A 26,328-nucleotide genomic window follows, 5' to 3' on the forward strand; every position below is an offset into this window, starting at 1 on the left:
CTCACAGGTATACATCTTAACCCGACAAACCGGACTAAACATGAAACTTATTGCAGGTCAGATTCCTTACCGCGACAGACGAAGCACGTTACCTATTCAGATCTATCTGGCTCTAGATATTGCTACCCCACCCGACATAACAGTATTTAGTTTTAGGTTGTCTATGACTGTTGGTATTTAGGTTTAGGTTGTATATGACTGTTGGCATTTAGTTTTAGGTTGTGTATGACTGTTGGTATTTAGGTTTAGGTTGTATATGACTGTTGGTATTTAGGTTTATGTTGTGTATGACTGTTGATATTTTGGTTAAGGTTGTATGTGACTGTTTGTATTTAGGTTTAGGTTGTATATAACTGTTAGTATTTAGGTTTAGGTTGTATATGTGCTCAGGTTGTACATGTGCTTCCCCTTGTGCTCGGAACAAGTGTGTGTCTACCCTCAGGAGAGCCAGGAAGCACTATCACTCTACTCTCAAGACTGAACTCTCAAACCTGTCTCCCTCCTCCAAATCCTGGTGGTGTCTGGTCAAATCTGTTTCTGGTGTTTGTTCCCCTCTCCATCCCCTCCTTACCTCAAACGGCTACACAGCCGACCCCGCACATGACAAAGCCGAATGCCCCAACTCTGTGTTTGTCTCAAAATCTTGTCCCAAACCCATCCCTCTCTGTACCCACTTTACCCAGTCGAACCCAGTTGCTCCTGGACTCTGTCCTTTTCTCCTGGCAAGGTGGAGAAGTTTCTGTCAATCCTCGACTCTGATTCTGCAACTGGACCAGACGGCATCAGCCCACGGGTCCTAAAATCCTGTTCTGCCGCTCTTTCACGCCTTCTCTCTGTTCCTTTCACCCTCTCTTTTGCTTAAGGTCATCTGCTTGGAAATCAGCCAACATTACTGCTTTACACAAAAAAGATGCCAAAACAGATCCTTGCAACTACAGACCAATCAGCCTGTTCCCAATAATCAGCAAGGTCATGGAATCGATCATCACTTCTGACATCAAATCCTTCCTCTTCTCCAATGGCTTATATCCGATCATCAATTTGGATTCAGACCAGGTCATTCTCCTCTGGACATGCTGCTTCTGCTGTCTCAACAATGGATGGAGGTCCTCGGTGCCAAACAGGAAATCAGAGCTGTCTCCCTTGACATATCACGTGCCTTCAATACGGTCTGTCACCCCGCCCTGCTCACCAAACTCTCCTCGTATGGTATCCATGGAAACCTCCACGCATGACTTGCAGACGTCCTTTCTGGTTGCAGTCAACGTGTGGCCCTGAATGGAATTCTCTCTTCTCCCCTTCCTGTTCAGGCTGGAGTTCCCCAAGGCAGTGTTCTGGGCCCTGTGCTTTTTCTGGTCTTCATTAATGATCTCTCCGACTCTGGAAAATCTCTCTATCTCTTTTCTGATGACTCCACTCTCTGCCGCCCCATATCCCAACCCTCAGATCGGCAGGCAGCAGCCTCATCACTCTGCAGACCTGGACAATATCACAAACTGGTCAAACAAGTGGAACATATCTTTCAATCCTGACAAATCTCACACTCACTTTCTCTCTGAAAAGACCATCTGGACAACCCTCCCATCTACTTTCTGAACAATCCTCTTGAAGAAGTTCTGTCACTCAAGCTTTTGGGTCTCACTATCTGCCATGATCTTTCCTGGGAAAACCACATTTCCAAGCTGGCCTCCAAAGGCAGTCGCCGACTGGGCATCCTCTGTCGTGCAAGGTCCTTTCTGGGCACTTCTGAGCTCCTCACCACATGCAAAGTTTTCATCCGCAGCTCAATGGAATCCTGCTCTCCCCTCTGGGCTGGTGCTCCTGCTTCACACCTTGCTCGTCTTCACGCGGTTGAAACCAAAGCATTCAGAATCATTGGAATCTCCCGCGATTAAGCTGATTCTGAGGGCCTTTCTCTCTCTCACCGCAGGCAGGAAGGTGGTCTTTCTGTCTTCTACCGACTCCTCTCCGACCTTGCTCCCTCTGCGCTGTCTGTGCTCTGTCCCCCAAATATTCCTGCAGGACGCACAAGATCTGCCAGCAACCCTCTTATGGTTAAACTGCCAAAATCAAGACTCTCTGGTGACCTCAACTCTTTCATTCCTCTTTTCTCCTGCCTCTGGAACTCTGGAACAAACTCCCACACTCTCTTCAATCCCTCTCCTCCCTCCAGGTCTATCAAACAGCTGTTCACCACCATCTCTTATCTTCCCCATCCAAAACCTTGATCTTTTCCACCCCCGTTAAAACACCCCAAATCCGCCTCCTTAAATCCCCAACTTCTTTCCTGAAATTCCGAGTTGTGTTCATTTGCTTTATACCGTGTACCCCTCCCTTCTCCCCCAGCCCTCCCGCTTCCACAGATCTACCGACGTCCCTATTCTCTAAAGTTGTGCTTGTGTGCTTCCCTCTCCCCCTCTTGTCTCCCCCTCTCATTGCATGTTTTATGTGTCTGTGCATGTTTCCATGTTCAATGTGTTCGCTCTTACACGAGCCTCTATTCTTTATACCAAAAAAATAAATACGACTGTTGGTATTTAGGTAAAGGTTGCATATCATTGTGTTGATATTTAGGTTAAGGTTGTGTATGACTATTGGTATTTAGGTTGTGTTCACTGTTGCACAGTTTTCTTTTCTATATTTCAGAGCTGTAGCAGCTGAGATCAAGTGTGGCAGACGCAAGACGGTGAGTATTTATTGCATTGGTTGCAAAATAAACGACTTAAATTATGGGCTCTACATATGTACACAAAAAAAAAAAAAAAAAATGTAATTGCAAGTGTGCATTAATTGCCAAGAATAGAGAAAATAAAGGGATATTGTTTGGTATGATTGGGAATCATAGGGATAAGAGGTGGAAGAATGGGAGGAGGTAGGTTGGGTGCTTAAGCTGTGAAATATTCTGCCAATTTAATTTAAGCGTGCGTCGAGGGTTTCACAAAAACTAACCAATTTGCTGTTTTATGCGTAGGCATGTGATTTTAAAATAAATTTTGCAGTGGAGAATTTGTGGGAATGCTGTGATTTTGATTGCAGGGAGATGACAGGTCAATGTAATCACTCGCATTCTTTGTTTAAAAGAAATACGTGAAATGTTGTCACACCCAATACATTTCATAGTAAGGAAATGGAGGGATTCTTGGTAGCATTCCAGCGATAAAATAACCAGGGTTCTTTTTGTGTTATATCTGCATGCATTTCCACTTCTTTCTCTTAGCTGCGGTTATATCTTTCCCTTGCCCACTCGTGTCAGTTTACGTAGTACCAAGCTTTCACGTGCCTGGTGTGCCTTCATTCCCATTCCCACGTCCAATCTACCTTCTGCCCAATCACCCAACAGACACGCTGGCTGTTCCGTGAAGCGCTGCATCGGCTGCCCCTCTGTGCTAACCTCTGGAAAGATGTAAACTCTTCCGTCTCGTGCCTTACCTGACCTGACACCGGTTTTGTAATAGTGAAACTTATTCATTTATGGAGGTTACTTCGCTTGCATTGTGATTCCTGTGAAAATGTATTTTTGAATTGAATTTATTTTGTCCAAGTCATTTGGTTTACAGGGGGCTGGTATAGCAGACACTGGTTATTGCTGCCCCCAATTTGAAACTCTAAAGTTTTGTAAGTGAGTGAATGGAGGGGCAAGCTTGCCCTGCCTTTTCTGATCACTTTGTGATACCAGTGCATACTTTGTTGTCGTTGACCCTTGTTTACCTTTGGGGAAACTTTTGGTGGGAATAGGAAAGTTTTTTTTTTTTGTTTCCCCCCCCCCCCCCCCCCCCCCCCAAAACACGTCATGTCAATTAATCCCCCACAATCCAATAATTGAAAATCCCATTGGTTCGGTTTTTGGGATTAACGATCGAGTGTTTTGCTCGTGGTATTAATGAACACTCGTCCAACCCCCCAGCCCCCCCATAAATGAGCACAGATTTTGATGCTGTCAATACACCTTTGTTAGGCATCAGATATGAAGCTTGTAGCCAAGTTTCATCAAAATAGTGTGTGTAGTTTCAGAGAAGAGCAAATACCTATTTTGAGGGGGTGGGGGGTCAAACCCACCCTCCCCTGTGAACCCCTTCAAAGAACGCAGATTTTGATGCGGTCAATAATCCATCGTTAGTCATCAGACATGCAGCTTATGGCGAAGTTTCATCAACATCGTGTGCATAGTTCGAGATGAGAGCAAATACCTGTTTTTTGGTGGGGCAACACCCCCCCCCCCTCCCCCTTACACCCCCATATGGAGCACAGACGTTTATGCAGTCAATAACCTTTGTTTGGCATCAGATATGAAGCTTGTAGCCAAGTCATCAAAATCGTGTGTGTAGTTTAGGAGAAGAGAGCAAATATCTATTTTGGGGGGGGGGGGGGGGGGGGTTCAATCTCCCCTGCCCCTTCTCCCCTCCCCCTCACCCGCCATAGATTCCCTTAATGAGTGCAGATTTTGAATTTGTTTGGAAAGCCATTCATTGGACGTATTGGCCAATGTGTATTCCAAGTTTCAGCTGGTGTAAATGTGTAGCCTTTGAGATATGAGTGCCAACACATTTTTTGCGGACGGACAGACAGACACCAATGTGGATTTGAGGGTTTTTCCTCATAAAACTCAAGAATGCGGAAACGAATGTTGCTGAAATTTGGAACATATTACCTCGACATACAAAGCATTTACTTCTGAAATTTGCAGCTGATTTCATCCAGTAGAAGCTGAGAATCAAATTTTCAGTCCCCATGTTGAAGCTGCATACAGAGAAACGATCCCTTATATGAAATCTTTACACCTACCTGGATTACCTAAACTAGTATCCTTAGCTCGATTGAAAGGAATCTGAAAACTGCTTGCTTCAATGTGATATTCATTGATTTTTTTTTTTTTTTCAAATGTTCTTTCTCCTCCGAAAAAAACATTTCCTTGGCATGACTTCTCTTCCTTGCTGCACATCCAGCGCATCCTACCCCCTCGCTCTCACGGTTCCTTGTTTGCTTTCCCCAGCGTTTGCTTTTTGAAGCAGCCATCGGTGCTAAAAAGGAGAGACTGCAGCGCATTGTGGCACAATGCGAGGTGCTGGGTGTGAATCTCGGTGAAATCCTCGTCAGTTCTTCCGAGATACCGGGAGTCAGGAGAAGGCAGCCTGATGCCGAGGGTGTGGGATCAAATTCGCAGCTCAGGCCTTGACTTAAAGCCTGGGACCATTTATTAAAATTATTTCCTTGGATCCCTTCCCACTCTACCCTTCTTTCTCCCCCAGTTTCCTCATTATCCCCCCTCCTCACCAATTCCCCAAAACCAGCAAGCAGCTACCATGTTGCACACGTGAGTATTGCTTTTCAACCAGTCCTTCCTGCCTATGCACACGCACACGCGCATGCACACACATTCACACATCAGTGTTCCGAGTTCTGCTCAGCACAACTTGGGTCAACGTGAGGGTCCTGAGCTTGTCGTTTGAGGATGCGTCGCACATTTGGCGATGCACGTGGCCACATCGGACTTCTTGCCATGTTTTTGTTTGTTTAAAAAAAAAAAGAGAAAAAAAAGTTTTGTTCAAGACGTCAACGAAGCAAGAATCCGGCCACAGCAGATGTCCTCGATCTTTCACCCAGTCATTGCCAACATGATGGCACTCAGACGGATTGCTTCATGTGACCTGGATTTCTTGTTTGCTTCTCCAGAAAATCTGCATCGGAGATCAAAGAATAAAATTCAAATGATGTCCACAATTGCAAGTGTCATGGTGGTGAACAGTACAACCACTTGTGCGTCTGAGGTCTGTCCTATTACGTTCTCCATTCTGGATTATCCTTGCTTTCTCAGCCAGGAATAGCCGTTTTCTTTGCACCTTCACTGTTGGCCTGTTTCAAACAGGTCAACTACTCAAGGAGCTATATTTAGCTGCCCTTCATTTTCCCGACGTTGCCATTTGAATTTGAATTTCGATAAAGATCCTTGTATTATTTTGTTCATTATTGATATTAAAATATATATATTTGCTTCACTGTCCTGTGTACTTTTGAATGCAAGCATCTGGTTTGGGGGACTGGCACTGCTTTGCTTTGTGTGTTTGTGGAACTGGCTTATCCTTTCACCAACACCCATGCAACTGAAGTTATACGATCAACCTGGAGAGAGGCTAAAGTCATTGCTGTACTCCAGGGAAACCTGCTGCTGACCCATGTATCTATCTGCCCAAATCTCTGCTTTGTACGACATACAAGTTGTTTGAGTGTGTCCTTCTGGCCAGGCTCTCTCCACTGATTCAGCCAAACCATCCCAAGGAACAAACACTTGTCACCCACATTAAGACTGGCTACCAATGCGTGCTCAAGACAGGTGTTGCACTAATTTACCTTTCATCGGCACATGATAAATTATGGCGACATGGTCTTCTGCTGAAAGTTGCCAGAGCTTTCCAGCGCCAAGCCACAATACGTGACATTTCTTCTATGCCCAGCAATCGAAGATATAAGGTTTCACTCGGAGAGAAGGCAAGCTCCATGAGGACTCTGAATGATTGTCTTCCCCAAGGGTCTGTCTTGGTTCCAAACCTCCTCAAAATATACGAGTGACATTCCATGTACCACCTCCAGAAAGTTTGCCTACCCAGATCTAGCCCTTACTACCCAATCAATCAACCTTGAAGATCTTAACAGTACCCTTCCCCAGGACTTGAAGGTAATGGAGCAATACTGGTGCCTCCACCCAAAGCCATACTATGACTGCAGACTGCATACTAAGACTGCAGTTCCCACTTTCCATCTCGGCAACCAGAGGTGCCGTCCACTCAGAGCGCAGCAGAGTGGCGCTCCAGCACGTCAATCCAAGGGAGGCAGAGCTTAGCTCCACAACAGTTAAAAAAAACAAAAAAAAATGAACACCCACGTTCGCGCTAGGTTGAGTTAATGTGCTTTGTGTGCTTTCACGGCCAAATAATAGGGATCAAACCTTGGATATGTCGATACGTTGGACACTTTCTCTGGGGAGCAACATAACAACACAAGTTATAGGCAACACAGACCTGGAGGAATTGCTGAATACAACAATGTCTAGAAACGAGACAAACTTTCCAACCATTTTATATCTCGACTTGGTGAATTTTATATTACTAGGGCATGCCCGTACTATATATAAGCTAGGACGTGCCCGTACGTGGGTGCCCGTTCCTTGCCAAAAAAAAAAAAAAAAAAAATTTGTGTAGGGGTGTGTGTGTGTAAACATCCTAGGGCGTGCCCGTACGTGGGTGCAAAAAAACATGCGTGCAAACAACAACAACAAAAAAAAACTTTGAAACCACGTGGCAGTAACGACCACAGAACCCCCCCCCCCCCCCTCTATTTACATGAATGGTTTGGTCCATTCGCAACGACCACAGAACCCCCCCCCCCTCTATTTACATGCAATGGTTTGGTCCATTCGCAACGCCAAAGCGAACGGCGAACGGCTAAATCGCCATAGCTCGGTAAGTACTTGTCCGATTAATTTCAAACCTTGAAAAGGCACATCCTCGGGTCCCCAGCAATATACCTGGCAAGTTTAAAGTATATCGGACCCGTGGTTGTCGAGAAACAGCGGTCACAGACAAACATACACACATACACACATACACACATACAAACACACATACACACAGAGATTAATGGAATTATAGATAGATGTTTACAAAAAGTGTTTACACCCTGGAAGACGTGAATGAATATGAATGAATGATCGTTTAAGGCCATTTTCCCCGCGAGAGCATGGGTGAGCCTTGCGGGCCCCATGACAATCATGGTTCCCTGTTTGAGGCAATGTTTTTATGGCCGGATGCCCTTCCTGGCGCCAACCCTTAGTCGCCTCTTACGATGCGCAGGGATACGGTGTACCTATTCTAAACCGGGGTACACACCGGGATCATTCATCCCAGTAAGCTGGTACTCAATTTGCCGACCTCGGAAGGATGACAGGCTGAGTCAACCCCCCTGGCGTTAATTCAGCAATCGACTGGGATTCGAACCCAAGATCCCAAGCCTATATACGTGATGGCATGGAAAAGTTTGGATGCCTACAACTAGTTGAAGTCTGGGTGGATCGGTCACGTGGCTGTTCTTGTGAAGAATGGCTATCATTCTTTGCATGTTGCACGAGCAAAGGTAGGCCTGTAATACATCAATGATACTGACTTGTGTTGGCAGAGCAGATAAGCATGATGTTATACAGTGCATTCAGAAAGTATTAAGACCCCTTCACTTTTTTCACATTTTGTTATGTTGCAGCCTTATGCTGAAATCGTTTAAATTCATATATGTTCCCTCATCAATCTACACTCAATACCCCATAATGACAAAGAGAAAACAGGATTTTAGAAAGTTTTGCAAATTTATTAAAAAGAAAAAACTGAAATATCACATTGACATAAGTATTCAGACCCTTTGCTATGACACTTGAAATTTAGCTCAGGTGCCTCCCATTTCTCTTGATCATTTTTGAGATGTTTCTACACTTTGATTGGAGTCCACCTGTGGTAAATTCAATTGATTGGACATGATTTGGAAAGGCACACACCTGTCTATATAAGGTCTCACAGCTGACAATGCGTATCAGAGCAAAAACCAAGCCATGAGGTCGAAGGAACAGCCTGCAGAGCTGAGAGACAGGATTGTGTCGAGGCACAGATTTGGGGAAGCCTACAAAAAAATTTTTGTTGCATTGAAGGTTCCCAAGAGCACAGTGGCCTCCATAATTCTTAAATGGAAGAAGTTTTGAACAACCAGGACTCTTCCTAGAGCTGGCCGCCCGGCCAAACTGAGCAATCGGGGGAGAAGGGCCTTGGTAAGAGTGGTGACCAAGAACCAGATGGTCACTCTGGGTGAGCTCCAGAGATCCTGTGTGGAGATGGGAGAAACTTCCAGAAGGACAACCATCACTGCAACACCCCACCGATCTGGGCTTTATGGCAGAGTGGCCAGACGGAAGCCAAACAGTTCAATCTTGGTTTCATCAGACCACAGAATCCAGTCTGAGAGTCCTTTAGGTGCTTTTTTGCAAACTCCAAGTGGGCTTTCATGTGCCTTTCACTGAGGAGAGGCTTCCGTCTGATCTGATCGTCACTCAGATCAGACTATTCATCACAGTGAATGAGCGTCACATATGGAAGTTTCATGAAGGATTTAGGGCAATCCACCTAACAGACAGTGCTGTGACTTGGCTGTCCAGCTTGGACTTAGATCTATAATTTGTCAAATGCAAGATTATAGATTAGACTGCTTTGCTTCTGTTTGGAGGATGAAACCATAACAATGAGAACTTTGAAGCAACCTATACGAGTCTTCTTGCTACCCTGTTCATGCCAGCGTTGGTTCGTTCGTTGTTGGTTTATGAATGCTTTGGGAAGGTTATGATGATTGTGGCAATGCTTGAGGGGAACGAAGTAAGTTGTTCAATCGGACATCCATCATCTGCCGTAACCTGGCTAATTGCGTCCAAATGTGAATTTGTGGAAAAGTAATTGCCATTGAGTAGAGTACATAGTACAGAGCACCTTTCTCCAGAGTCTGTTTTCTGACCAGACCTGTCGAGTTTTATTCTTCCTGGGTGGAAGGAACTTACTATGTCCTCCACATTACAATGAGTGTCGGCCCATTGCACAAGCCAAAAGTGACTGCTTTTGAAAGGAAGAGGCATTGGGGTTGACAAGACAAAGGGCTGCCTCTGTTGAGGTGGGTAGTTTAAGCTTTTTACCACCTTTTCTGGATCTTTCAGTAACACCCTCCTTGTTAAACCCCCAAATACTGGCTCATAACATTTTCACTGCGTCCTCATTTCTCCTGTTTATGGAATTATTATTTTTTAACTGTTCAATTGTACACTTCCTTCTCAAACTTAAAGAAAGCTGTGCACCATCATCTCATGTTCCCCCCACCCCAACATTGAACTTTACCCCCACTAACTTCATTATTTTGCATGGTTTTTTCCTTCCTTCCTTCCTCACTTTCAAATTTTCGCCTTTTACTACCTTGCCTGTCAAAAACGTAACCCTTTTTCAGTGCATCCCCTTTTCACCCCTCAGCCCAAATTGGGCTAAGGGGTATTGTTGTCCGGGCGTCCGTCAACTTTTGGTTTCTGTCAATTTCAAGGAGAACGGCTTGTCCGATTAAATCCATTTTTGCAGTGTGTGTTGGGGTTGAGTGGAGGAAGGTTCCTTTCGAAAATGGGCACGCTGCGATTTTCAATATGGCCGCCACGGCAGCCATCTTGAAATTGGTTTCCACCATACATGGGCTGAGGGGTTATGCCCACATTGTGGTGCTATTTATTAACCTCTGACTTCACTCTTTTATGAGCCGAGATATTGGCCTTAGACCCTGTTAAAAAAAAAAAGTCTAGAATGTCCAGGAAAATATAAAAAGGTAAAGGTAACATGAAAAAAAAAAATGTAACAAATACAGGTGGAAACCTGCAGTGACATTTAATGCAATAAACAACTGCCTCTTGAAATGAAATTATCTTTAATTTATACAATTGATAAGTTAACATTTATGAACATTTGTACAAACTCATTTCCTTTTTTTTTTTTCCAATCATTTCCACAAGTGTACATCCCACTTATTGGCTGTGTGGGTCAGCTGAGCAAGTGGGTGTTTCTTGCGTTCTGCCTTCTGGATAGGTACGCAGGTGCTTTTTCACGTGGAAGACTGGTTGGTGCAGGTGGGCAATCGTCTGATTTCCAAGGGATGGGGTTACAAAAAGCTGGTGTTCGAAAGGGGCTGTTGCTGAAATAGTCTGTGGAGAGAAGTGGTTGAAGATTATTAATTTATGGTGTTATAATCTCAAGCTTAATCACCTGCCATACCAGTATAAATGGTGGGAGAGTTCCTTATTTTGGAGCAAAGTTGATTTGCATAAGGATGAACAAATATGGTATAAAAAGATATCCTGGTGACAAGCCAATTGTGGAAGAAAATTATTCGTTAGTTTTTTGGGTTTTTTTGCGTTCATTGTGGATTGCTGAAATGTAAACGATGTAGTTACGACTTTAAGGGTTGAGGAGCTGGTGCATAGGTTCTTGCTTTGGTAATAAAGCAAAGAGCGTTTTGAACACGTGATGTCACGGCCTCAGCCTGAGCTTCCCCGTCACTCCACATCCGTGAAGTTGGGCTGGGAATGGTCTTTCCAGTGTCTCCCCTTCCAAAGCAGCTTTTTGCACCATGATCTTGACGGAATTAAACAAAGATTATCGGGACAAGCAGAATCTTTCAGCAGGAAAATCTTAACACTGGCCGTGCAAGTTAAAAACAACGGCCACTAAACCTCGAGATAATTTCAACCAAACAAAATCGCTTCCTCCAAGTGAAACATTTGAAGTTTATATTCGAAGCATAAAAGTTTCTTCTTCATGAGGTGAAGCATGATATAGGCAGTATGCAATGATGCCACGTCGCTCTGACATCAGAGACGCGGCTGCCATTATGGGAGACAAACAAACGTGACAGCTAAACGGCCCTGGCAGACACACGTGCAGATCAACACCGAAATGTATTCAATCCTGAGTCTAGCATGGGGAAATACTTACCATTGATGAAATGGTCGTTACACACGCCTGATTGTATATAGTTATTGTTGTAAACACCTGCCTTTGTCTCCCATAATGGTGGCAGCAATGTGCAGGTTAGTTCTCAGAGCGGAAGTGACGTTTATGGTATACCCCTAATTTTTAGGGATGCTTCACCTCCCCCCTGTCCCCTCCCAAGCAAAATTTACTGTACTGTCGATGCAGTTGTAAGCTGTAGGACAGGATACCAGGCAACGGAGGTATTGTAGCATATACAAATGGCTTTCCCCAAGCATGAATAAATCGCCTGATGTGCCCCGAGGCAGTGTTTGGCTAGAATCCCGAGTTAAATACATTGCAGTAAATGCCGAGTTCTGGAAATCTTACCCACGATGTGTCCGTTGATATAGGCAAGAGCATGGGGCTTGGGGTGATGCTGATGCTTTATTTTCTGTTGCCAAGAGTGGAATGCTTGCTCTGCTTGTTCCTTCTGCTTCTGCTTCTCTTTCTCGATCCTTTCTACATGCTCCTGTAATGTGGACGAGTCAATCCGCATGACAGATTTCGAGGAAGCTCCATATTTATCTCCTCCCAAATTTTCTATTTGGTGTTACATATTCACCATTCCAGGAAAAACCCTAAAGGATTTGTACCCAAAATTGTGGTTGCAGATGCAATACTTTGTGAGCTGCCATTATATATATAACTAGAATGGTACTCTGCAACGTTCACCAATATGTCTTCGTCCACATTTCATCATTATACATACTTGTATCAAGTTTGATTTAAATCCCTTCAGCTGTTTTCAAATATCACATTTTTACTTGATGACCATGACATGACCTCTGACCTTTGCCAAATTATAAGGTTCATCATGTCATCATATGTACTTATACCAACTTTGGTCAAAATCCCTATCACTGGTTCACAAGTAAGGTCGGTAACATTTTTACCCAATACGACCCCTGACCTTTGACCACTTGACTCCGTAATCTAATATGTTCCTCTTTGCATTATTATAATACTTGTATGAAGTTTGATTTGGTTCCCTTCAGCCGTTAAGTTATCATGGTAACGAAAACCTATTAGACTCTGACCTCTGACCTTTGACCTATTGATGCCAAAATCGAATTCATTAATCTTTACATCACAATATATACTTGTACCAAGTTTGGTCAAAATCCCATCACTGGTTCCAAAGTTAGCTCGGCAACAGAATTTTTACCTCATGGGACCTCTGACCTTTGACCACATAATCTAATCCGTTTATCTTTACATCATTATACATACATGTACCAGGTTTGGCTTCTTCAGTCATTCGTAAGTTGTAGCGGTAACAAATCTATCAAGGACGGACAGACAACGCAAAAACAATGCCTTTGACGGAGTCATAAAACGTTATTTTAATTGCTGAAACACAAAATGACAAACTTGATATTTGGTAATTATTGGATGCCATATTTGTAATGTTACTGTTGGACCTTTTACTTTAAAAGTGACCTTTTACAGTTTGGTTGATTGTAGGAGTGTGAAGGTGTGTGTAAATGGGGCGTTTTCTGTTCCCAAGCAGTTTGCAAAGCAGTTAATATGGAACCGCTGGTTTGGCAAGCATAGCAAGCCGTTCATGGATTTGAACATATCTGGTCACCTAGAAACATTGAAACTCAACTTTTATTTAAGGCCATTCGAGGTGGGAGCTACACAAAGGTAAGTTATAGATATTGGACAGAAAGGAGGAATCTATTGACATCCGAAGCAGTTTAGCATTTGTTTTCGGTTCGAGTACCCCTTTAATTCAGTCTTCACCAAAAATATTGGCACCCTTGCACTTTTTTCAAATAACTAATAAAAACAAAAATAACAAATACGTAACTAAAAATAAGTTTAAATTGACAAAAGTATTTGGTCTCCACAATTCTTTACTTCACTGTTAATATTACAGAACCTTTGTTTTTGATTCAGAACTTAATATATCCTTTTAAATCAGAAAAAAAAGAAATGGCATTGACAAAATTATTGATACCCGAGACTTCATATTTGGTAGCACAGACTTTGGAAAAAATAACTGCAGTCAAGCACTTTCTCTACCCATGAATGATTTTCCTACACCTCTCTACTGGCAGTTTGGCCCACTCTACTTGTGCAAACTGCTCCAGTTCTCCCAGATTTGAGGGATGCCTTCTCCCAACTGCTGTTTTCAGATCTCCCCACAGGTGTTCAATGGGATGTAGATCTGGACTCATTGCTGGCCACTTCAGAACTGTCCAGTGTTTTGTCTTGAACCATTTCTGGGTGCTTTTTGAAGTGTCTGGGGTCATTGTCCTGCTGCAAGACCCATGACCATCAATGAAGACCCAGCTTTTTGACACTGGGTTGAACATTGGGCTACAAAATGCCTTTGTGATCTCCTGATCTCCTGATTTCATGATGCCATGCACACATTCAAGGCACCCAGTACCAGAGGCAGCACAGCAACCCCAAAACATCACTGAACATCCTCCATGTTGGACTGTAGGGAAGCTTCTGTTTGAAAAGAAGGTCAAACTGAAGGAAGTTTGATCTCTTTTCTTTGAAGGTTTCATTTTGTTTTCTGCAAACATAGAGATGATGTGCTTTACCAAAAAGCTCTAATTTGGTCTCATCTGTCCATAGGACATTCTCCCAGAACGATTTTGGCTTATTTTGGTGTGTTTTGGAAAACACCAGTCGGGCTTTCTTTTGTCTCACTCTCAGCAGTGGGGTCCTCCTGGGTCTCCTACCATAGAACAAACCCTCTTTCATGAGTTGGCAATGGATGGTGCGAGTTGAAACTGTCGTACCTTGTGTCTGAGGGTCAGCTTGAATCTGTTTGGCAGTTGATCGAGGTGCTTTCTCCACCATTCAAACAATCCTTCACTGCAATCTTCGATCAAGTTTTCTCTTGCGGCCACGTCCAGGGAGGTTGGCGACAGTGCCATGGGCCTTAAACTTCCTGATAACATTGCGTATGGAGGAAACAGGAACATCAAGGTCTTTGAAGATGGACTTGTAGCCTTGAGATTATCCATGCTTGGCTACAATCTTGTGTTTGACCTCCTCAGACAATTCTGTGGTTTTCTTTCTTTTCTTCATGCTCACTGTGGTACACACAGTGCCACAAAACAGGGGAATGACTCATTTTCTCCATTCAAACTGGTTGAATGTGTGATTTTTATATTGCAGGCACCTGTAACTCACCACATGTGAGTTCAATTCCAAAGTAAAGGAGAATCACATGCTTGAAATCTAATTATTTCTAACAACTTCTAAAAGGTGCCAATAATATTGTCCAGGCCATTTTAGGATTTCTGTGTGGAATGAAATGAGCTAAGATTTAGTAATTTTTTTCAGCTTTTTTTTCCTGTTTTGTTCCACTGTAAACGAAATGAATACACAAGTGGATACCAAAATATATTTTTATTTCAACAATTTTCTGGGAGAAATTGTGCATCGTTTGAAAAATGTAGTCGGGTGCCAATATTTTTGGCCACGACTGTGTATTGAAATTGGGGTTTAGAAGGATGTTCCCTGACTTGCATCGAAAATCTGAGCGCAACATTGTGAGATTTCATATCGGCTTTGATCTGTGCAAACTTGTCAAGCAGCTCAGGTGTGTGTGTGTGTGTGTGTGTGTGTGTGTGTGTGTGTGTGTGTGTGTGTGTGTGTGTGTGTGTGTGTGTGTGTGTGTGTGTGTGTGCAGCTCAAATACATCATACTTTTGAAGCTTCAATTTTCCTGCAAAAATGTTTGCAATGATGGGGTTTAATTGGCCTTGGGGGTGTCCCCACTTCCAGAATCACAATTTCCAAAAAAAAAAAAGTTGTGTATTAAAACTTTGGCCTTTTTCATGAAAGATGGCCAGGGTCAAGTGTGCCTTTAAAAATAACTAAATAAGGAATTGGAGATTTGACAAGGACCTGCTATTAAAATACATGTAACGAACATTGATATCAGTCTGCTTTATAATGTGAGCACCTTTAAGAGGAAACATCCTAGTTTGTCTGGTTTCCATAATTTCTCTGGAAGCGCGTTTGTGCCACCGATGCAGTGCCCCAATTACCAGTGAGCTGGTACTCGATTTGTCGACCTCGGAAGCATGACAGGCTGAGTCAAACCCCCCCCCCCCCCCCCCCCACCGGCATTAATTCGATGATCGACCGGGATACGAACTCAGGATCCTTGGATCCCAAGCCATGATGTGCTGATGCAAGATAACTCACCTTCTCCCTTTGGCTGTGCTCCCTTTTCTCTGCTCGCTTCCACTCCAGCCAGGCGTTGTATTTCTGCAAGGATTTTTCGTTGGCCTGTCTCCTTTCAACAGCTTTTGCTTCTTCCAGTGCCTGGGCCTTCTGCTGTGCCAAAATTTTTTCCCGTTTCATCTGGGAAAATAAGTCACATGCACAGACCTTGTCTTGCAGAATGGCACACTTCATTCATCCTCTGAGCAAAGTTTGTCAAACTAGTCAAATCTATACAATTGGGTCGATCCGGTTTTGGAATGCAGCCTGACTTTATTATTACACAAGACCACAATGGTAAAGACGTACTACAGCCCACATCTAAACTTTACTTTTGTTTTATTCAAGGGTTAAATCCACCTCCGAGACTTTAAAGCGAATCCATTCCTTCTGCTTCTGCTCTGAAAGACGTTTCCTCTCAGCTTTCTCGGCTTCTCTTCGCCTTGTGTCGTCCTCTCGCTGCTTGTCCTGCATACTCAAAACACCAGGGATATTGGAGCAAAGCTGCCTTGTAATTAGGACAGGTTCATGGAAAACCTAAATTTGCTTATTATTATTTGGTAATGTTCCACGTCATTTCGCAAAAGTGTCTCCCACCTCCTTGGCCTGCTTCTCAAGCTGTCGCCGTTGTTCTTGAACCTTACATACAACCCACTGTTCCCAAGGTGCGAGGTTGAGTGATGAAAAATCCACAGAGAGAGGTGTTGCAGTGGAGCACCTCCTCTTCTTGCCATTTTTGTCTCTGCTTCTAGGAAACCGAAGAGGTTGGGCATTAGGAAACAAAGGATCTCACATTATTGTAATTTGAAACCAAGTAAAGACCAGTTGAAATTTACACAAATCAATCAAATTTGACCATTCTACCGGATATAATAGAGCTGTAAGAAGTAAAGATTCATTGTGATGTGACCACAAACCCACCTTGGCACTGAATCTTCGTGAATGCCAGTATTCTCTCGATTTCGAAACGTCCTGTTCAAGTCACAAGGAGGTGGCACATCCTGGTCTGAGCCTATTTGTTCAGAAGAAGCCAAAGAACTTGTCGACCCCTGGTCGGAATTGGTGGAGTTTGGTATGAGGGTTGACTCTAAAGGCAATATGTCGGACATTTTCAAGTTTCCTGTAGATGGAAAATAAATTGCTGCAAGTCAAATATTTCAAATAGGATCCCACCTGTGTTAATCCAAACTACCTTTACAGGTTATGTAATCACTCGATGGTTTCCTTTTTTCCATAAGCTGTGGTAGCTCCGTGAACAGTGAGCCTCCAACATCAGATAAAATGTCATTTGTTTGGCATTCCTAGCTCGGCCCTTGACTCGATGCTGTGACCCAATAATCATAATCTGGTTATTTTTTAATCTATACTATAAAAAGTGCTGTGCGTGTCTGTGTGTAACATTCTGCTCCACCCTGCCCACCCACAATTTCAACATGAAAGATCATACGGCCACCACGTTGGTATTTAATGCGATGCGAAGCCAATGACCTTTTGGGAGCTGTTGTATTCACAATCGCCATTCCCTCCCTCACAGTTTCCCCATTCAATGTGAAACGACGAAAGTAACAGTTATAAGGATTTTAAACTGATTGGCGTCATGGGCCTTGTGAAGATAGGCCTCAGCGATCCAGGCAGTGGTCTGTTGTCCGCCTAAATAACTGGCATTCCCTCAAGCAGGGCTTTTAGAGTTGAGGTTATGCAGGTCCTTGTTATTATTATGTCTGACTTTTTCTATTGAACTGCTCGACCAGCGACCATAAAACCCATGTCTTTTGCCGAGGACTTCCGGGAATCTTGCGACTGTGAAAGAAAACATCCGTCATTATTTATTTTGAACGATATGTATAATATCCATCGGGGAAAAGATCATTGGTTTTGGGTCGTTTATTGGCACAATTAACATGCTCATGGTCACTTGAGAGTTGCAATGCCACGAGGTTTCCACCTATCATGGGATTGTGAGTTGGACAGGTGACTGATGGGTTTCTGTGAAGCTTGATAGGGGAGGGGGAAGCGTTAAATATTCTGCTGTTTTGATGTGGAAATGGCCATTTACTTTTTTGAGCAGGAGGCTGAGGTGGGGAGGACAGAGTTGGGGTTGGGAAAGAGGGGGAGATGTGGGGGAGAATCGGATCGGGGGAATCGGGGAAAGGGGGAGAATCGGAAACCGACCGATTAAAAGAGGGGGCGTGGAAAGTACGTCAGGTGGAAACTGAGCACGGCTCATCACCTAACTAACACTATCCCTACGATGAAGCATGGTGTTGGCAGCATCATACTATGTGGATGCTTTTCAGTGGCAGGGACTGGCAGACTTTTAAGGATAGAGGGAACAATGAATGGAGCCAAATCCTTGAGGAGAACCTGCTTCAGAGTGCAAAAGACCTTAGACGGTGGCAAAGATTAGCATTACAACAGGACAATGACCCAAGTATACAGCCAAAGCAGCACGAATGGCTTCTTTACAAGAATGTGAAAGTCCTTGAGTGGCCCAGCCAAAGTCCAGATTTGAAACCCTTAGAGAAACTGTGGAAAGACATATACATATATATATATATATATATATATATATATATATATATATATATATATATATATATATATATATATATATATATATATATATTGTTGCGGATTCGGGGGTCGGCGCTCCCCTTATCAATGGGGGGATTAATCCCCTTGTCTTTTAAGCTGGCCGTCCCCCAATCCTGGAAGCTATGACGCTCCTTCCGGTCGGAATTAGCTAGGGTGATTGGTCAATGAAGTCCCAAATACCTACTTACTAACCCGACCGTAAAGCAGGGAAATAACTCCCGCTCGAACCACGGATAAGATGAAAATTGCCGAGCGGTTAGCAATCCGCGGCCCGAGCCATTAACAAAGACTAACCCGATCCTGAGCGGTTTCCAAATCATGCCACACCTTGGTACTCAAACGAGAAAAGACCAAAACGATCGAATAAGAGGAAACCCAGAAAATAAGAACAAAGAGTGGGTTTATTAATTATTTACAAGACCCAAAGAAGAGGAAACGAAAGGAATATACAAGGAAGAAGAAACAAAAGGACACAGGGCAGGCTTCTCTATACAGTCTTAACTTATGACCCTGGACAAACATACACACACTCACACGGATGGTAGCTGGTAGGGGGGGAAGGTCCAGGCAGATGGTCAGGCTCCTCGTCCGGTCCCGACTCGTGCCGTGGTGGTGATGGAGGCAGCGCGCCGCGTATTGTTGACCACGAGCGGACGTATATCGCGGTTACATATATCGGGGGGACTGGGATGCGGCGTACGTAATACGTAGCACGTGCCAGCTCTCTCTCTCTCTCCCGATCAATGGTTCGTATCACAGGCAGTTCGTGCAATCAGCGTCTCGGCGCAGTCCTTTGAAACAAGCGCGCCTCCTGATCAATAAGTTCATAAAGCGCCTTTCCCAACGAGTCCGAATCAAAATGTGCTCCCTCACGCAGTCCGTTGAAACAAGCGTGCCTCTCGATCAATAAGTTCATAAAGCGCCTTTCCCAACGAGTCCGTATCAAAATGTGCTCCCTCACGCAGTCCGTTGAAACAAGCGTGCCTCCCGATCAATAAGTTCATAAAGCGCCTTTCCCAACGAGTCCGAATCAAAATGTGCTCCCTCACGCAGTCCGTTGAAACAAGCGCGCCTCCCGATCAATAAGTTCATAAAGCGCCTTTCCCAACGAGTCAGTATCAAAATGTGCTCCCTCACGCAGTCTGTAAAAGGGCTTCGCGCGCGCTTATATAATGCGCTTTGAGATCAATCCGCGCTCTTCGAAACCACGCCCGCCAGTGAGCTCACCTCAGCCCTGGTTGGTTGGCGAGGGCTCACCGGCTCCGCCCTTGACGGCGAGTTGACAGGGCCACGCCTCGTTCCCAGCGCTCCGCCCCCTTCTTCCTCGAGCTTGACCGCGTGGTTAATGGCGTTTGTTTGAGCAGAAGCTCAGCGAGGCAGCGAACGCTGCTAGCAAGCGGAGGCGCGTAATATAATTGGGAGAGAGAGGTTGGAAAGGAAGCGAATGGGGGCCTATCTTATTTGATTAATGCAACGCAGATTCAACTATTGGGAACACAGCCTTATCTGAAACACATACTAAGGAAATAACTGAAAGTCTTATGGTGTCCTATGTGTTGCTGTGGCCTAACTATGGGTGCAACCTTTAACCTTATTAAATGATGGAATATTATTTCCAAGTATTTACAAAGTGAGGGGTTCTAAAAACCGCAACAATATATACCCACACATACACATAGAGAACCGAGAGGGCTCCGCACCTTCTGAAACCCTCATTTGGAGATGAGCAATGAGACGCACACACTTTTATTATATATAACAATACCAAGGTCCTTCTCTTCTTGTGTAACTTGTCGTTCTTCACGTTTGAGCTAGTATGGAACATTCTTGTTACCTCCACCACCAAAGGTGGATGGAGGTTATGTTTTCACCCCTGTCTGTTTGTCCGTTTGTGAACAAAATATCTCAAAAGGTTGTGGACGGATCCTGACCAAATTTGGCAGAGAGGTGGTGTATGTGACAAGGATGAAATAATTAGATTTTGTTGAAGATCCGGATTCGGATCCGGCCACTATAATTTTTTGTGATTCTTCACCAGTGGGAGATAGGACCAAAAACGATACATCACAGGATATCTCAAAAAGTTGTGGACGGATTTGGACGAAACTTGGTGGACCGGTTGGGTGTGTGACAAGGACGAATCGATTCAATTTCGGTGAAGATCTGAATATGGATTCCGATGTGAGCATTATTTAACTTTTAAAGTTAAAGGGGTTGGGTCGGGGCTGCCGCTTCCGGTCCGGTCTGGAGAGGATGCTGGCGTTATTTGTTCGCCGCTTCTCCGACTGGGTCATTGTGTATAGTCTGCTTTTCTGGTGGTCGTGGCGGCTTTTTGGCCGTTGGGTCTGCCCTCTGCTCGGTCCCGGCTCTGCTCCTGGCTTCGCCTGCCCGGGTCTTCCACTGTTTCCTCAGGCCCGCTCCCGTTGTTTGTGGCCGTTGTTTGCGGCTGTGGCTGTTTGCCGCTGCGGTCTTGGTTTGCTTGATTAGCGGTTGCGGTCGTTTGCCGCTGCGGCAAGGCCTACTCGTCCTCCTCAACCTTGGCCTCTTACTAGTCCCTTCGCTCCTGCCTGGCATGGCTCTAAGGTACTCCGCCGCAAGGCTTCTTCTGCTCAATACTCACTCCACCCCATCATGCATCTCTGCAATCAAATCCCACGGACTCCTGCGACGACCCATATACATTCATAGAGGCTCCGGTCGTAAGTTTGTTTATTTACAAACGGGTCACTTCATTCCCGTACTCTGGTCAGCTCAGCGCACTCCCACTCATCGTCCCAGCGCACCTGGTCACAGCAACGCACACGATCGCACCTCCTGTCTGCAAACCCTGGCTAAATCACCTGAGTTCATCCCCACCGTACAAAGCAACATCAAGCTCACCCTGTTCAATACCCGGTCGCTCAACAACAAAAGCCTCATCCTGAACGGCTACATTCTGGAAAATAAACTGGACTTTCTCTGTCTCACTGAAACCTGGCAACAGCCTCTGGACTACTTCTCACTCAACCTCACTACACCCAATGGATATTCTTACATCAGTAAACCACGCTCGGAGGGCCGAGGTGGTGGAATTGCCGTAATTCACCGACAGGACATCAAGACCAGCCTCATCTCCATCTCATCTGCTCCATCATTTGAACACCTGGCTTTTAAACTGTCTGGTCACACACAGTCATAGCTGTCGTCTACCGCCCTCCCAAACCACACCCATCATTCCTGTCTGACTTCTCCTACTTTCTGACCCAGCTCTGTTCCCTCTCCCCCTCAATCCTCCTCGGTGATTTCAATATCCACATGGACTCCACTGACTCCACAATAACCACTGACCTCACTGATTTACTCACCTGCTTTAACCTCACTCAACATGTCAACTTTCCTACCCATAACCGTGGGCACATTCTGGGCATTGTCTGCTCTACCGGATTAATTTTGCACCATCTCTCTGGCTCTGACCTCACCCTCTCTGACCACTTAGCCATCACTATGACCATCAACATCCCCACCCCAGCACCAAGGCATTATCGCACTATCAACTTCCGTAAGCTAAACGCTCTTTCACCTACCTCATTTTCATCCACCCTCTCTGAAAAAATGTCCACTTCTCCCTTCGTTGACCTCCACACCCCTTCTGACCTCACTGACTACTACAACCACACTCTCTCCTCCTGCCTTGACCAGCTTGCGCCTATAAAAACCAAAACGGTTTCTTTCACCCATTCTGCTCCCTGGTTTACCCTTGAACTCCGCCTGATGAAAACTCGTGCTCGCCAACTTGAAAGACTCCGCAATAAAACAGGTCTCACAATTCACTCCCAAGCCTACAAGGACCACCTACAACACTACAAAGATGCCCTCTCCCACGCCCGCTCCGCCTACTACTCTCAAATTATCCACTCTGGCTCTGGAAACCCAAAAGCACTCTTCTCTACAATAAACAAACTCCTCAGCCCCCTGGACACCACCACCCAGTCATTCACAGTAGACAACTGCATCTCCTTCCTTTCATTCTTCCAAAGCAAAATTGACAACATCTACAGCAGCTTAACCACTACCGCACCTGCTCCCCCTCAAACCACCTGCACCCCCTTATCCTGCCAACCCCTGTCTCAGTTCTCCCCAGTCTCCCCTACTGACCTCTCTGAACTCCTCATAGGAATGAAAACTGCCACCTGCACTCTTGACCCCATCCCCTCCAGCTTTGTCAAGGCCTCCCTTCCTGCTCTCTCTCCACTTATCACTGCAACAATAAACTCCTCCCTGTCTACAGGCATCGTCCCACCATCCCTCAAAATTGCTGCTGTTACCCCCATTCTGAAAAAACCTGGACTCAGCCCTGACACCCTAAACAACTTCAGACCCATCTCCAACCTACCCTTTCTGTCAAAAGTTTTGGAACGCGCTGTAGCCACTCAACTTAAACATCACCTCTCTGCCAATAACCTGTATGAAACATTCCAATCCGGATTCCGCTCCAACCACAGTACTGAAACTGCTCTCCTCAAAATCACCAACGACCTTCTCCTCTCCTCTGACGCTGGCAACCTCAACATTCTCATCCTCCTCGACCTCAGCGCCGCCTTTGACACCATCAATCACACCATCCTCCTCACCCGACTTGAAACCACCGTTAACATTACCGGCACTGCCCTCTCTTGGATCAAATCATACCTCTCCGATAGACGCCAGTTCATCTCCATCAATAACTGCAAATCCCCCACTGCTCCCCTCCCACAAGGTGTCCCCCAAGGTTCAGTTCTCGGCCCCCTCCTCTTCATCCTGTACCTGTCCCCCCTTGGTCACTTAATCCGCCGTCATGGTCCAATTCCACTGCTTCGCCGATGACATCCAGCTTTTCATCTCCACCAAGTCCATCTCCACCGCCACCCACTCTATCCTGACAAACTGCATCACTGAAATAAAATCCTGGCTTCAAATCAACTTCCTCAAACTTAACTATGATAAATCTGAAATAATCATCATTGGCCCAAAAACGCTCACCAAATCCACCCATAACTTTGCCCTCAACATCGACGATTTCCCAGTATCCACCTCCCCTCACATCCGGAATCTTGGCATCATCTTTGACCAAACTCTCTCCTTCGACAAATACACTAAACAGATCACAAAGACAGCCTTCTTTCACCTGAAAAACATCGCCCGTCTCCGTCCATCCCTCTCCTCCACGGCTGCAGAAACCCTCATCCACACCTTCATCACCTCCCGTCTGGACTACTGCAACAGCCTCCTCTTTGGTTCACCCTCAACAATCACCAATAAACTCCAATACATTCAGAACTCCGCTGCCCGTCTACTCACCCACTCCCGGACCCGTGACCACATCACCCCCCGTCCTTTACAAGCTTCACTGGCTCCCCATCCCCCAGAGAATCCAGTACAAAATCCTCCTCTTGACCTACAAAGCCCTCCATAACCTGGCCCCATCCTACCTGGCTGACCTCTCCAGACACACTCCCACCCGCAACCTCCGCTCTGCTGGTACCAACCTCCTGACCCCCCCCCCCCCCCCCATCCGGACCAAATTCAGATCCTGGGGGGACAGGGCCTTCTCCATCGCTGCTCCCACCCTCTGGAACTCACTACCTCACACCATCAGAGACTCCTCCTCACTCACCACATTCAAAACATCACTCAAGACCCACCTGCTCAACACTGCATTCAACATTTAACCCACAGCATTTAACCCCTGACTATCTCTTCTCCTTCTCCCTCCTTTTGCTTTAAATATTTACCTATTGATTTTTGTCTTTTTGCACTTGTTTTTTTGTACTCTGTCAAAGCGTCTTTGGGCTTCTTGAAAAGCGCTATATAAAATAAATATTATTATTATTATTATTATAAAGTGATTCTTCACCATTGGGAGATATGGCCACAAATGATACAAAGTAGGGTATCTCAAAAAGTTGTGGGCGGATGATTTTGATTAAATGTGATTCTGTTTTGTGATTTTCTGGGATACAAAACGTAAACTGTTCACCTGGCGGAGTGCTGTTCTTGTTTCCTTTGCCACGGTGCATGCCTTTACATTGGAGGGTTGGATAGTCAGTCACCTGTCATGGGCACAGGCGCACATCTCTACACGTCACTCGTGATGCAACCAACACACATTATTCATAATTGAATGCCGAGTCAATCGACATTTGCTATCGCATAAAATTAAAAGGTGTTTGTAACCACTTACGCTGCAGCATCCCAACGGCGGTGACGTTGCCAATTACATTTGCTGGAGGTTCTCCACAGACATTCGGTTAATTGGTCAACTCCTGAACGACTAATAAAAAAGGTTCTCAAAGGGTTGAAATCAAGCTTGTACATATGAAAACGGAAGCGAACGCACAATGTACCTGTTGAAGCTGTTCTTCCTCTCTCCGAAGAATACTTTCTTACCGTAATACGAATTCAGTTTGCAAAAAAATTTTATTGTAACATTTATTGATTAGGTTTTGGAATGTTAAATAAAATTGTACCTCAATATACGATATGGTATTTCGTGGTGATAAGTCTAATCGACTCCTTACGAAAAGTAAAAAAAAAACGTGGCGAAGAAAAATTAATGCAAACAATATGGAATCATAGCCGAGCTTAAAAATCGTTTCAATGCACCTCAAGGGGAATCGCTCGTGTGCAATCGTATCTGTTCCGTGTAATCAAGAAAGATGAAGAGGAGCGAGAGGGGGAAATATACGTACATGCAGGGGCGCCACTAGGGATTTTGGACCCCATGAAAAGATATCACAATGGGCCCCTATGAGGCACGTGCGCACATTTTTACCCTAATGTTCTCATAATTTTTAGGGCCCGTCAGAGTGTCAGTGCAGGGCCCTTGGAATCATCCTAACTTCCCCCCCCCCCTTACGGCGCCCCTGCGTACATGTAGATGCTTCATTTGAAGCTTCATTTCTGCTGAGTGGTTCAGGATTCTTCCCTGCTGCAGTTTTGCGGTTCCAAATCCCTGTCGGCGCACATTTGTAAATATAAAGTTGATGTAAGTTATGACTTTGTAATGTTCCCATGTCGTTGATGCAGTGCCCCGGGTAGCTAGGTTAAAGTATGGATTTGTAATTTGTTCAGGGTGCTGGAGATAGCTCGCCTACTACTTGCGAAGCGAAGCACACCGTTGGATCTTGATCGTTCACCAAGGAATGCTGGCAGATGTATCTCCGCTGCCTTCGAAACACCAGTATGACAGTTTGTAGATCGGCCGAGGCTACACACCTCAGGTGAGTGCACATACCTCTCGGGCCGAGAGTCTGGCCAATCATGGCAGCCCATAAAACCTTTCCTGGGAAAACCACATTTCCAAGCTGGCCTCCAAAGCCAATCACCGACTGGGCATTCTCCGTCGTGCGAAGTCCTTCCTTGGCACACCTGAACTCCTCACCACATACAAGGCTTTCATTTTCATCCGCAGCTCAATGGAATACTGCTCTCCCCTCTGGGCTGGTGCTCCTGCCTCACACCTGGCTCAGCTTCACATGGTTGAAACCAAAGCTTTCAGAATCATTGAAATCTCCTGCGATGAATCTAACTCCGAGGGCCTTTCACTCACTCACCGCAGGCAGGTTGGTGGTCTTTGTCTTCTACCGACTCCTCTCTGACCTTGCCCCCCCCAGCTCTCTCTGTGCCCTGTCCCCTAAATATTCCTGCAGGTCGCACAAGATCTGCCTGCAACCCTCTTATGGTCAAACTGCCAAAATCAAGACTCTCTGCTCACCTTCACTCCTTCATTCCCCTTTTCTCCCTCCTCTGGAACAAACTCCCTCACTCTCTTCAATCCCACTCCTCCCTCCAGGTCTTTAAAACAGCTGTTCACCACCATCTCTTATCTTCCCCCATCCAAAACCTTGATCTTTTATAGCCCCGTTCATCTACCCCAATTCCACCTCCTTCAAATTCCTTTTTATTTCCTGAAAGCCCCTGTAGTGTCCATCTTGTTT

The 26,328-nt window shown here is 45.1% G+C and overlaps 2 protein-coding genes across 22 annotated transcripts in view; one reads left to right on the forward strand and one right to left on the reverse strand.

Moving 5' to 3' along the window:
- ZFC3H1 (zinc finger C3H1-type containing) overlaps positions 1 to 5,989 on the forward strand; it is a 126,120-nt gene extending 120,131 nt beyond the window's left edge. For both annotated transcript variants that reach the window (XM_078782334.1, XM_078782335.1), the window contains 3 exons: positions 2,647 to 2,686; positions 3,341 to 3,403; positions 4,991 to 5,989. In XM_078782334.1, coding sequence (XP_078638460.1) covers positions 2,647 to 2,686; positions 3,341 to 3,403; positions 4,991 to 5,173 — 286 coding nt within the window. In that variant the 3' untranslated portion in view covers positions 5,174 to 5,989. The remainder of the gene's footprint in view (positions 1 to 2,646; positions 2,687 to 3,340; positions 3,404 to 4,990) is intronic.
- Positions 5,990 to 10,407: 4,418 nt separating this feature from the next.
- Positions 10,408 to 24,886, reverse strand: LOC137431680 (uncharacterized). Of its 20 annotated transcripts, XM_078782321.1 has the most exons (9): positions 24,736 to 24,768; positions 24,573 to 24,623; positions 24,369 to 24,441; positions 16,700 to 16,898; positions 16,376 to 16,526; positions 16,139 to 16,246; positions 15,761 to 15,919; positions 11,910 to 12,051; positions 10,408 to 10,753 (listed from the first exon to the last, which is right to left on the reverse strand). In XM_078782321.1, exons 3-9 carry the CDS (start codon positions 24,406 to 24,408, stop codon positions 10,593 to 10,595), a joined length of 960 nt encoding a protein of 319 aa, XP_078638447.1. In that variant the 5' UTR covers positions 24,409 to 24,441; positions 24,573 to 24,623; positions 24,736 to 24,768; the 3' UTR covers positions 10,408 to 10,592. The 20 variants fall into 20 exon arrangements, with proteins under 20 accessions (XP_078638447.1, XP_078638446.1, XP_078638457.1 ...); XM_078782320.1 differs by lacking the exon at positions 24,573 to 24,623 and having other exon boundaries at positions 24,736 to 24,886; XM_078782331.1 differs by lacking the exon at positions 24,573 to 24,623 and having other exon boundaries at positions 16,376 to 16,523; positions 16,700 to 16,865; positions 24,736 to 24,815.
- Between the last annotated feature and the right edge of the window lie 1,442 nt (positions 24,887 to 26,328).

The sequence above is a fragment of the Myxine glutinosa genome, chromosome 7 (genome assembly GCF_964187855.1).
Source record: "Myxine glutinosa chromosome 7, kmMyxGlut1.1, whole genome shotgun sequence".
NCBI lineage: Eukaryota > Metazoa > Chordata > Myxini > Myxiniformes > Myxinidae > Myxine > Myxine glutinosa.

Bases quoted from the DNA above. Each gene is read 5' to 3' on its own strand.
- LOC137431680 (XM_068123283.2), bottom strand. From the start codon at position 24,408: ATGCACCGTGGCAAAGGAAACAAGAACAGCACTCCGCCAG. The intron at 16,247-16,375 runs GTGGGAGACACT...TTGAGTATGCAG, and splicing joins TTGAGAAGCAGGCCAAGGAG to GACAAGCAGCGAGAGGACGA. The intron at 12,052-15,760 runs GTGAGTTATCTT...TCCACATTACAG, and splicing joins AGCACAGCCAAAGGGAGAAG to GAGCATGTAGAAAGGATCGA.